Raw genomic sequence first — 12,449 nt, 5'->3', positions numbered from 1 at the left:
TGGCTGCTGTCATTTTTCTCCAACTGGAAAGCAGGCAGAGGGGTGGGCGAAGGTAGAGCTGAGGCCCTTCATTACTGCATTCATGTGGCGCGTTTCGGAGTGTTAGCTATTACAGGCCCTAAGCTCTTCCTAAAACGGTGCTCATTTATTGAGCACCTGCTGTGTGCCAGGCATGGCACTAACCATTGCACATACCGTGTATTATTGTAATAATAGCTGGTTCTGATCCCCAGGGGCCAATCGTATTTCCCACCCCATCGATATTGGGGATGGCCACATGACTTGCTCTGGCCAAGGAAAGGTGAAGAGTCAGCTCCAAAGAGAAGTGTCCAAGGGAGTGCGTGATTAGCAACGTTTTTCCTTCAGCACAATGACCAGTGTGAGTGAGAAGCACACCTTGGGTGCTGAGTGCCATGGAGACTTTGGGGGCATGTCATCTCCACGCATCCATGTGGCCTTTGAAGGAAGTACTGTTGTTTCCCCCAAGCAGTGGGGACTCAGAGAAGTTCAGCAGGTGGCTTCTGAGGTAGTTGTTGGGATTTGACTCCAGCAAAGCCTGCAGATCTTCTCATGGCTTGAAGAAAATTCGGGGGCCTCGCCTGAGCCCCTATGCCAAATTTCCTCATTGTGTGGCCTCAGGCGAAGAGGTGCCCTTCTCTGAGGCTCCATTTCCTTATCTGGAAAAGGTTTAACTCCAAGAGCCCGTCGGAGTATTTCGCAGGGACCTAGCCCACTTTAGGGTCAGGCATCGCACTTTCGAGAAACTAGATCAGATCGGAGCGCTCACACAACCCTGTGAGATAGGGATTCTTGTTACGGACCGCTGGACTGATGGGGGCGACAGGCCCGCGAGGTTAAGCAACGCGTCCAAATCTAAACCGAGCTGGAAAGCGGGGGGGCTGGGATTCGAACCTGACTCCAGAATCCACGCTCTTCACTTCCGTGCAAAGAGTAGAAGCTCTACGTATAGATGGAAAGAGTGAAAAGTTTATTGTTGGGGGGCGGGCCCTAGGCTGCTCCGAGCTTGGTGCGGCTTCCAGCCCCTCCCCCACTGCTTTCGCAAGCCCCGCCCGGGACTCGGCCCCGCCCCGCCCTCTCCCGGGAGCGGCCCCTCCTCCCCTGCCTGGGCGGAGTCGGCGCGGGATCCGGGTGGCTGCGGGCAGCCGCGGTGGCAGCGGCGGCGGCTGCGGGGTCGGCGTGACGCGTGGGGCCAGGCCGCAGCGAGTTCGGAGGAGGAACGCCCGCGGGCAGCGCCCCCCCGACGCGAGGTGACCCCTTCCGAGGGACCGCACCCCGCCCCGCACCTCCGCGTCCCAGCAGGTCTGGGGGGCCGGGGGCTAGAGGGAGGGCCCGGGGCCCGGGGAACAAAGGCGGGCGGTGGGGGAACGCCTTTTCCCTCGCCCCCACCCAGCTGGGCTCCTCCGGGAGCGTTAATGGGGCGCGGGCGGGGCAGAGAGCCCAGCTGGGAACAGGAGTTGGGACCATATGGTGATGGGAGGAAACTCCTGAGCCCCCTGCACCGGCGGGGGCGCCCCAAATCCAGCAGGGGGACAGGGCCGAGCCCTCCGGGGACCCTTATCTAGTGCCAGGCGTGAGGGAGGGTGGGCAGATGGTCAGGAAGAGGTGGGACCGGCTGACAGGTGGGCTGGGGCTGGGGGGTGGGGTAAGGGCCGCAGCCTGGCAGCCCTGCCCAGCATGGGGAAAGGCTTCCTGCCTCTTGTCTTCCCCTCCTCGAACTCGTTCTCCCGGAACACCGGGTGGGGCCGAGGGCTGGGCAGGAAAGCGGGCAGGTTCGGTCCTCTTTTAAAATGGGAAAAAGCCCCACAGGCGGTTGAGAAATAGCTTCGCTAAGGGTTCCTCTGCCAGCGTGCCCTCCATTCACCCAGGCCTCCTGGAGCCTCCCTGTGCAGCTCAAGGAGTAGCCGTAGACAGCTGGAGAAACTGAGGCCTAGGGAGGCCATGAGGGCTAAGGGGGTGTCCTGGACCCAGATGAAGCAGCCCCGCTGTGGGGACAGATTGCCAGGAAAGGAAGGATCAGGGGTAGAGGGGATGGTGGGGTTCTTATTATGTGGTTCCCTTAGAGTTGAGGACTGTCACTGCAGCCTCTGTGGGCTGAGGCTGGGGTGAGTCAGCTCTGCCCGGAGGGAGACGGGGCCCACCCCTTTGACAAACAGACGGTGGCAGGACCCATTTGGGGCTAGAGCTGGGCTTTAAACCTGGGCTGTATCCACTGAAACCCCCTTCCCCCTTGGAGGCCAGGGATGGGGTTAAACTCAGTGTGTGGGGGTGGTCAGGGCAGGTGTCCCTGCCAAAGTCAACACCCAGGCCCTGAGGGGGGGCTCTATCCAGCTGGCAGGTCCCCCTCCCCCCAGCCCACACCTGGGCCGAGCCAGCTGCTCACTCTGGGGCAAAGTCCACACCTGTACGGTCTGCAGGGTCTGGTTCCTCAGTGGCCAGAGGAGGCACCCCATGTGCCCCCCACAACCTGGGCCCTGGCATTGGATAAGCATCCCCATTTTCCAGAGGAGGATCCTGGGGGCCAAAGAGAGCAAGTGATGCCTCTGAGGTCACTTGGCCTCTAAGTGGCAGAGTCAGGATTTGAATCTGGGTCTGGTGTATACACTGGAGCCATTCCTGGTGTTTTCTTTTTCTGCAGGGCTCCAGCCCTCCCCCCGCCGCAGGAGGCTCTCTGCCAAGATGGCATCAGCCGGAGACCCCCCCGCAGGCCCGCGGGATGCAGCCGACCAGAACTTCGACTACATGTTCAAGCTGCTGCTCATTGGCAACAGCAGTGTGGGCAAGACGTCCTTCCTGTTCCGCTACGCGGACGACTCCTTCACACCGGCCTTTGTCAGCACAGTGGGCATCGACTTCAAGGTCAAGACGGTCTACCGCCATGACAAGAGGATCAAGCTGCAGATCTGGGTGGGCCAGGCGGCGACTGTGGATCTGGGGCAAGGGACAGGAGTCCGTGTGCTGGCCCAGGAGGGGCTGGGGTTCCTCCAAGAAGTCCATGAGAGGGTGTAGGGCTGTGGGGGGCGGCCCCGGGTGAGCGAGAGTGGGCCGAAGTCAGGGAGGGGGCTTGGGGTGGATGTGAAGAGTGGGGCGCGGGTTATCTATGAGGTGAATTCTTCAGGATGAGGAGGATACGCCCTGCCCTCCGGGTCTGAGGGGCAGACAGTTGCTAACCCAAGGCGGGTTAGAAGTCCTGGTGACCATGGGGAAGAGGTTTGGGTACCATCGCAGGATCCCCCACGGAGCCTGTGTGCTCCTCAGAGGCTCTCGCTCCCAACATGGCCGCTGGTAAGGATTGTCATGGTAACATGCAGCGGGGTGTCTGCATCGAGACGGTACTCTCTGGCCCAGGTGGCTCTTGTATGGGGTCACTAAGTCTGTTCTTGGAGACGGGGTACAAGTCTGTGAGAGGCCACTGGCCCCTCAGACTGGGAACCCCTCAAAGGCAGGGCCATGCCTCCCATCAGACAGGGGCTGTGAGCACAGGGTGGTGGCCTGCTTAGGGGCCTGCAGGGGTTGGGTGGGGAACAGGGTCGTTTCTAGAGCCCTGCCCCTGCTGTGTGCCTAGGACACGGCGGGCCAGGAGCGCTACCGCACAATCACCACAGCCTACTACCGCGGAGCCATGGGCTTCCTGCTCATGTATGACGTTGCCAACCAGGAGTCCTTCACTGCCGTGCAGGACTGGTGAGTGCTTGCAGACCACTGACGCACTGACCTTCGCCCTCTCCCCCTGACTCTTCCTTTCTATCCTAATGGCCCTCAAACTCCACAGGGCCACACAGATCAAGACCTACTCTTGGGACAACGCGCAGGTGATCCTTGTGGGGAACAAGTGTGACCTGGAAGATGAGCGGGTCGTGCCTACTGAGGATGGCCGGAGGCTCGCCGATGACCTTGGTTAGTGCCCAGCCTGGGCCCCAGGCCCCGCGCCTCCCAGAACCAAAGCCCAATTCCCCTGCTTGGGTCCACGGGTCCAACCACAGTCATCAACCCTCTGCCCTTTGAGGCTCTGCTCAGAAAAATACCCACAGGTATGCCACCTGCATTTCATTTCAGAGAATTCAGTGACAGATACTCCCCACCTCCCCACTGCCCTGGGAACCCAGACTGGGTGAAAACATTTCTGGAAATGTGTCCTGCAAACATCCCACCCATGTGGGAAGTGGCAAGTAGATCAAATCACAGACCGCACTGTTGGCAGGAGGGGAAACAACTGTTAGCAACCTCCTATATCTCACCGTGGGGGAAGCCTCGAAACGTGAGGCTCCGTCTCTCGGTAGAATGTACTACACAGCTGTGGAATGTTCTGCTGGGGCAAGATCTCTGGGATATCGGGCTGAGTGGGAAAAGCCAACTGCAGAAAAGTGGGCTCGACTGCTTCCTTTAGTCCACACTCCGCAACTGTTCTCTTAAAGGGCCAGATAGGAGATACTTGTGGGTCATAGAGTGTCTGGCACCACGCTCAGCTCTGAAAGCAGCCAGAGAGCTTACAGGAACAAATGTGTCTGTCAGTAAAACTTGGTTTATAAAGACAGGCGATGGGCCGGATCTGGCCTGTGACTCAAAGTTTGCTGGCTCCTGCAGGAGTGCATAAAAATATATATGAATAAGAATATATACTTAGGTTTGTTCGAAGAAACTCCGGCAGGATACAGAAAGATCTAGTAACCGTGGTGACCCGTGTGTGTCCAAGAACTGGGGACCAGGGCACCAGGGTGGGGGAGGAGTTTTCAGGCTACCTTTTTGAATCAGGTAAATGGAAACTTAGGCTAAAAGGAAATATTTTTTTTTTAAGGTTTTATTTATTTATTTGAGAGAGAAAGAGAGAGCATGAGTGTGGAGGGAGGGGTGGAGGGAGAGGGAGAAGCAGACTCCCAGCTGAGTGGGGAGCCCCACCCAGGGCTGAGTCCCAGGACCCTGGGATCATGACCTGAGCTGAAAGCAGACGCTTAACGGTCTGAGCCATCCAGGCACCCCTAAGCTAAAAGGAAATCTTGCCTGGAGTATTCTAGTATTCTAAGCCCTCCATAGAACTTTCCTTGCAGGAGGCAATGTAACCACCACCACAGGGGAGGGTGGGTTAAGGACCCAGACTCAGGAGCCCGAATCCCATTCTGCACACTAGCTGTGTGACCATGGGCACATCACCTCCCCTCTCTGTGCTTCCATTTTTCCATCTGGAAAACAGTGGAAACCGTGTCTCCTTCAGAGCGCTGTTAGAAAGTTGAAATCAGCCAACACTGGCCCTGACTGAACATTGACTCGTATTCTGTCTCCATCACTCTGTGATCTCGTATCGGTAACTTCAGCTGTCTGGGCCTGCACTTCCTCCTGGGTGAAATGGAGATTGTAAGAGCCCCAGCTCATGAATCTGTCAAGGGGATTAAGTGAGTTATGACGTGTGAAGCTGGTATCACAGTTTGGCACACAGTGCTGTTGTAGCTAAGTGGTAGCTAGCATGATTGTGAACTACTGCTGATGCTGGCACACAAAACTCTGGGCACCACACAGTGGCCCACAAATCCTAAAGTATTTACTATCTGGCCCTTTACGGATAAAGTTCAGGGACCCTGGACTATACACAGTCTTCTTTCTCTTTTTTTCTTACTGTCTATTCGTTTTACAAACTGGGTCTTTGTTCGATGGGATATCTCCCATTTGAGATCTGGCTCTTTGCTCCCTCATGGTGTCATTTGACCTGCTCCTCTGTTCCCTGTGTTTTCTGGGAACTCCAGCTGGGGTCTCATTCCCAAGAACGATGGGGAGTCAGCCTTTGCAGCTGGGGCCTCGATCCCCAGTTTCCCTGGAGCTGGCGAAATCAGCTATGATTTCCAGCCATGGGCTGGAATACTTGCGGGTGTTGCCCCCACCTTGCAGAGAACATCTAGTGATGGGGGCTGAGGGGGCTTCCTACTCTGTCATTAAGTTTAAAATATTGGCATACAGAGCAGGAGACAGAATTTGATTCCAGTTTTGTAGGAAAAAAACGACACAGGCATGCACGCACGCACACATGCACGTACTCCCTACAAACCCGACCCCAATAATTGTGTATTTATATTAAAAAAAAAAAAGGTGGAAAACAAAATATCAGAACACCTGTAGTAATTGTTTCTGGATGATGAGATTACAAATAGCTTTTATATCCATCTTGATATTTTTCAGTAGTTTCTGACTTCAGTGAATTTCTCCACTGCATATTTATAATCAGAAAAAAAAAGTATTAAACAGAACTCAGATTGTTTGGGGCAGAGCCACACACAGATAAGGACATGCCAGTCTCGCCTAGGAAGACAGTGCGGTGACATCGATGATCACTAGGCTCGGGGTAAGAGATCTGAGTTCATGGCCAGCCTCCGTCAATCAATCAGTCAGTCAGTCAGTCATTCAGCAAGTGGTTTCTGAGCATCTGCTCTGTGCCAGGCACAGGCCAAGGCAGACAGCAATCCTGCCCTCCCAGAGCTGGCATTCTAGTAGCAGAGATGGATAGTAAATGGATAATTACACACACATAATTATTTAATTGTAATTACATTTTTATAGCACAGCATGACCAGTGCTGGGATAGCACCCTGTTTACCCTGCACTGAATGTAGTATGGTGGGCGTTTGTCTGAATTTCTGGCCCAGCTTGGTGGGTGTGGTGGGTGTCGACCTATCGGGAACCATTCGGGGGTAGCTGCCTGTAGGCAGAGCCAACCTTTTAGGGGTGTGGGAAGGATTGTCATATACACCTTTTTTGTTAGGTCGACAGCCCACTTCTTGTAGCTGAGGGACCATGGGCAAGTCCTCAAAGCCTTTGCACTACCTTCCACCTTTGAGAGGACAAGCTTTTTTATTTTTTTTTAATTTTAATTTTTTTTTTTAAGATTTTATTTATTTATTTGACAGAGAGAGAGCACAAGCAGAGGGAGTGGCAGGCAGAGGGAGAGGCAGTCTCCCTGCTGAGCAAGGAGCCTGATGTGGGACTTGATCCCAGGACCCTGGGATCATGACCTGAGTCGAAGGCAGCTGCTCAGCTGACTGAGCCACGTAGGGGTCCCAGGACAAGCTTTTTTAAATTAAATTTTTAAAAAAATTTTTTATTTTATTTTTGAGAGAGAGAGAGAGTGGGGGAGGGGAAGAGAGAGAAGGAATTGGGCTTGATCCCAGGACCCTGAGATCATGACCTGAGCCGGAATCAAGAGTTGTATGCTTAACCAACTGAGCCACACAGGTGCCCAGGACAAGCTTTTTGTTTTTAAATGAGAGACAAGTTAGGGGCACCTGGGTGTTTGCTTCTTATTATTATTTATTACTATCATTATAACCAATTAAAAAATATATTTTATTTATTTGAGAGAGAGAGAGAGCAAGAGGGAGCACATGTGAGCAGGGGCAGAGGGAGAAGCAGGATCCCCACTGAGCAGGGAGCCCGGTGCGTGTCCGGATCCCAGGACCCTGGGATCCTGACCTGAGCCGAGGCAGACGCTTAACTGACTGAGCCACCAGGCGCCCCACATTATTACCACTTTTAGTATATTCTGTAGGTCAAGACTGTGGGCATCGCAGACACCCCATGGACGCTGGGAAACCTGCCCTTTGTTATATGCCTGCCGGGCGCTGGAACGTTGCTAGCTGGGCTCTTAGCCATTGCTTTGTGACAAAGAGATTCTTGGAATAGTCCAAATGGGTGTTGCTGCCACAGATTTTTTATCAACATCAGCATCGTTCCCTTTTTACAGATGAGCCAACTGAGGCTTCAAGAGACTTCGGCACTCAGCCAAGGTCCCATAACCATGTGAAGGGCAGGCCTGGGCTTGGAAACCAGGTTTGGGTGATGCCGCAGCCCAGGCTCTGCCCTCTGGGGGTCTTACTGGTGTTCCCACCTTGTGTCCGTCCAGGTTTTGAGTTCTTTGAGGCCAGCGCCAAGGAGAACATCAACGTGAAGCAGGTCTTTGAGCGCCTGGTGGATGTCATCTGTGAGAAGATGAATGAGTCCCTCGAACCCAGCTCCAGCCCAGGGAGCAATGGGAAAGGCCCGACCTTGGGGGATGCCCCAGCCCCTGAGCCCAGCAGCTGCAGCTGCTAGAGATGGTCCCCAACCCCTGCCCACCCCTTCCGGCCTTGGCAGGGACTGTGACTGAGGCATGAGCCACAAGGGCTGTTTCCAAGCTCAGGGCACCCCCTTCCCTCCCGTCAGCTGCCCCGGCCCCCGCATGACCTCCAACTTGCCCGAGCAGCCTTATCACAAGCTCCACACCTGGGGATTCTGCATTGCGGGCAGAGTCTAGGGGCGTTGACATGCACGAGCTTGCTGCTTTTCAGGAATTCTAACGGAGGGAGCATGGGCAGCGTGTCCCACCCCGTCTGGTGGAGGGGCCTCCACAGTGCCTTCCGGGTTAGAACTCCCGTCCTCGTCCATTCTGTGTGGGGCCTTGCCTGGCGTTCACGAGCTGCTCGAAGATGCTTGTCTTCTTCCCCCTGCAGTATGGGTCCTCAGAGTTCTTCCCTGGGGATGTGGAAGGCGACTCCTTTCTCAGGACCCCCTAGGGTGATCCCATGCCTGCTCAGGGACCTCCTCAGACCTCAAGCTTCCAAGGCAGGGAGGTGATTTTAGCCCTTGCAGACCCTTCCCGTCTGGCCTGCGGATCCTCTGCCTGTGAGAGCAGTATTAAAGCAGCTTTTCCCATTGTAAGGGGACAGGAAGTCAGAGCCCCCTCCCCCAGCTTCAGGGACCCCAGAAGTGCCTTCTGAGCTTCCCCAGGACTCCACATCACCCACACCCCTGCCACTGTTTTGGCTTATCCACTGCAGCATCTCTGATCCCTGGATTGAATTCTGGAACTATGGGCCTCATCAGGCTGGGCAGAGAATGGCCCAACACCTGGTGGTCCAGCTCGGGACTTTTTGCCAGGCGTTAACCTCAGAGCCAGGAGCCCGGGCCCTCCCGCCCTTACCTTGCCTCTCCCAGGCCCCATTTGGCTGGTGATGTTTTAAGCAAGGTCTTTCCACATCTTACATCCTGCTAGAAAAGGAAATTGAGCAACGTTCCTATCGCCTGCTCTTGCTGGCGACTTGCAGATAGAAGGACTTGGGCTCCTCCCACTCAAGGACCCTTGAAGACCCAGAGTCCCTTTTCCTGAGCCACGTCATCGGTGGGGCCCAGAGATGTGATGTTTCCTTCTAATGGAGAAGTGACTCTAAGGGAGGCTCTAGGGTTGGGCTGAAGGGGCAAGAAGGCAGGATTCGGTCATTCCTGTTGCTACACGCACTTCACGGACACGGCTTGGGATCAGCAGGCTGATGGGATGGGCTGGGAATCAGTTGCAGTTGCTTTGTGTGCCACTCCCAGCCCCTGCCACCAAAATGACCTGCGATAGGTCGCAGCCTCCTGCAGTGAGGAAGATCTGGTTCAAGTTGCACTTCGCTCTTACCTTTATAGAAGCTCTACTTTGAATTTATTGCTAGAAGGCCCCATTCACTTCAAAGTGAGGGTATCTCTGTAAGCCAGCAAGTCAGATGACTGGTGAAATGGACACGTTTCTGGAAATACATACAGTGCATTTGGGGAACGTTTGGGGCAGGAGTCAAAAATGTTAGTTGCTTTAACATAAAAGAGAGATTAAAGCAGCTATTTCAAAACAAAACAAGCCTGTGAAGATACACCGTGGGCTGTCAAGATTCTGTGGGCCGGTCCATTTTTATTAAGTTCCTTGCCAGGAAAAAAAAAATGGTGGAACAAAGTGCCATTGTCTAAGGGACAGCCAACTTGTCATAGCCCACATGATAAAAAACAGCTTTGGCTGTGTCTTGTACCTGACGTGAAGTAAGCCTTGTGTTTACACGTGATTTTTGAACAGTTGAGCTTTAAGTAGCAACTGAAACAGCTAGCTGCCTCTGGGTTCTCTCAAAATTGGGAATAATGTAGGAGAGGGTTTTTTTTTGTTTCTTCTAAAAATAATGCAAGTTTTTATTTTACAATTTTTGGTGGGAGGCTTCACTCACAGTGGTCTCTGGGGAACCAAAACCAATGTCCTGGGAGATCACGTGGGGGGGAGGGGGGAAGGGACGGTGGCCAGTCAGAGGGATGGAGATTTGTCGAGTTTACAAACAAAAGTGAAGCCAAAGGCTGCAGGAAAGCCGCTTCTCAACTCCAGGGAGACTGGGGTCCCGAAAGGGAACCTGAGGCTGGGTCCTACATTCTCACCATTTGCTTTTAGCAGCTCATCTTTCCACTGCCATGACCATGTTTGGGGGTTCTGCTTTTTCCTTTTCTTTCTTTTTTGGCCTCCCCAGGGGTCATGTTCTCATGTCTTTCTCTTCTACTCCACTCCAAAAGACAAATAAGGGGTGAAACTTGGTCTCGGTGTTGAAGCTCTAATTCCAAGAACTGGCTTTTCCCCTGTGATCCCAAAACACTACGGAGTGAGCTCTCGACTCGGTCATTTATGTACTGGATGTGGTTCTCCTGTGAAGCGAGTCTTTGATGTCCACTCGGAAAGACGAGCACTTTTATCCACAAGAGAAAATAAAGCTGTAATGCCCCAATGCAGTTGTTCTTTCATTGCCATTAGTGAAACATGGTTTTCAGGAAGAGGGCGATTGATTCACAGCCAAGTAGATGGTTGGTCAAGGGCCATGCGTAATGCAACAGGATCTGGATCAGGCTAGGGAGGAGGCTCAGGTCTGGGGCTGCCTCTAGCCAGGCTTCACGCCCACCACGGTGGCCCTGGAAAGTTTGCTGGCTGGTAGGGAGCGTGATGTTGCCCCAACTAGTCCTAGTAAGATGATCTGCCCCACCCCCCAACTGCAGCCAGAGGGAGCCTGTGCATAGAGGAGTTGTCCCATTGCTCCTCTGCTCAGAGCCCTCTGCGGCTCCCACTCAGAGTAAATGCCCGAGTCTTCCCTGCAGCTCACAAAGTCCCTGCATGATCTGACCTGTCACTTTCCTCAGTTCCTCCCACTTGCCCCACACACTTGCTCTGCTGCAGTCACATTGGCCTTGCTGCTATTTGAACACACCAGGCCCCTGCCTCAGGGCCTTTGCACTGGCTGTTACGGCTCCTTGAAGTCAAATGGCTCCTCTCACTCACCCCCTCTTTCAGGTCCTTGTGAAAATCTCACCTTCCTATTGGCCCCCCTTCCCCCCCCTTTAGTACTGCAACCTCTCTGAAGTGAAGCATTTCTGATGTCCTCCCCACAGCTCCTAGAATCAAAACTACTATATAATTTGCTTGTTTAACTTTAACAAGTGTCTCTTTCAATATAATATCAGTTCCTCAAATGCAGGGATGTTTTATTTTTCAGCACCACACCCAGCTTAGTTCCTGTTTAATACAATAAAAAAGAAATATTTGGTGTTTGTCCCTGATTCCTGGCACATAGCTCCTAAAACCCTCGGGATCTCTGGAGAGATAAGAGAGAGTGTCTTTTGTATGCTAATGAGAGGCCTGGTGGCGGGGAGTCTCTAGGTGGCTTCAGGATGGGGGCTGGTCTCCAGAAAGACCAAGCCATGACTAGAGGGTGGGAACTATGAACCCAGCCCCCAGACCTTAAAGTGGAGGGGAGACAAGCTGGAGATTGGAGTTAATCACCAATGGCCGATGATTTTACCCATCTTACCTAAATGATGAAATTTCCACAAAAAGCCTAAAAACCAAGGGGTGCCTGGCTGGCTCAGTCGGTTAAGTGCCTTGGGCTCAGGTCATGATCTCAGGGTCCTGGGATGGAGGCCCACGTGGGCTCCCTGCTTCGCTGGGAGTCTGCTTCCCCCCCTTCCCCTTCCCTCCTCCTCCCCCTGCCCAACATTCAGAGAGCTTCTGGATTAGAAACAACATCAAGGTGCTAGGAGGGTGGCATTTCGGGAGAGGACATGAAAGGTCCGCACCCCTTCTCCATACCTTACCCTATGCATTTGGCTGTTCCTGATTCATATCCTTTCATAATTAACTAATAATAGTTACTCAAGGGCTTCCTGAGCTCTGTGAGATTATAATTATCAAGCCTGACAGGGAAGGGAAATTGTTGGAGCCCCCCGATTTTGGAGCCGAGTCAGGCAGAAGTATGGGTCACTGGGAGACCCAGTACTTGGCAACTGGCATTTGCAGTGGGGCAGTCTAGTCGGAGGGAGCCCTAAAGTTTGTGGCTATCTGCCTCAAACACTGGGTAGTTAATGTCAGAACCGAACTCTAGGGCACCCGGTTGGTGCCCCAAGAGAATCGTTTGGTGTGAAACCCCTCCACACGCACACACGTCAGAAGTGTTGTGAGTGAAAACAGTTCATTCATGACTTAGCGCAGGCGCTCCGTGGATGTTTGTTGAGTGAATGTATGAACTGCAGAGCTCAAGTGGGAGATAGATCGCCGGACTCACATACTGTCCCACGCTTCTCCACTGCTCTCTGTGCCTTTGCTCTGCAGCCTTGTCCTCGTGAGGTGAGGCGAGCTTCAA

General features: G+C 53.6%; 1 protein-coding gene across 2 annotated transcripts; it reads left to right on the top strand.

The window, feature by feature from the left end:
- The first annotated feature begins 1,116 nt into the window (after positions 1-1,116).
- Positions 1,117-10,547, top strand: RAB3D (RAB3D, member RAS oncogene family). Of its 2 annotated transcripts, none has more exons than XM_034657806.1 (5): positions 1,117-1,320; positions 2,657-2,925; positions 3,584-3,702; positions 3,791-3,915; positions 6,184-6,937. In XM_034657806.1, the coding sequence occupies exons 2-5, from the start codon at positions 2,698-2,700 to the stop codon at positions 6,243-6,245; spliced, it is 534 nt and encodes a 177-aa protein (XP_034513697.1). In that variant the 5' UTR covers positions 1,117-1,320; positions 2,657-2,697; the 3' UTR covers positions 6,246-6,937. The 2 variants fall into 2 exon arrangements, with proteins under 2 accessions (XP_034513697.1, XP_002921400.1); XM_002921354.4 differs by lacking the exon at positions 6,184-6,937 and adding an exon at positions 7,901-10,547 and having other exon boundaries at positions 1,120-1,320.
- Positions 10,548-12,449: the final 1,902 nt, after the last annotated feature.

Source organism: Ailuropoda melanoleuca, chromosome 4 (genome assembly GCF_002007445.2).
Source record: "Ailuropoda melanoleuca isolate Jingjing chromosome 4, ASM200744v2, whole genome shotgun sequence".
Lineage (NCBI taxonomy): Eukaryota > Metazoa > Chordata > Mammalia > Carnivora > Ursidae > Ailuropoda > Ailuropoda melanoleuca.
This window is presented reverse-complemented; position numbering and strand designations above follow the sequence as displayed.

Excerpts from the sequence above, each read along its gene's own strand:
- RAB3D (XM_002921354.4), top strand. The coding sequence starts at position 2,698 with ATGGCATCAGCCGGAGACCCCCCCGCAGGCCCGCGGGATGCAGCCGAC. Across the intron at positions 2,926-3,583 it reads GGATCAAGCTGCAGATCTGG|GACACGGCGGGCCAGGAGCG; the intron begins GTGGGCCAGGCG and ends CTGTGTGCCTAG. Across the intron at positions 3,703-3,790 it reads TTCACTGCCGTGCAGGACTG|GGCCACACAGATCAAGACCT; the intron begins GTGAGTGCTTGC and ends CAAACTCCACAG.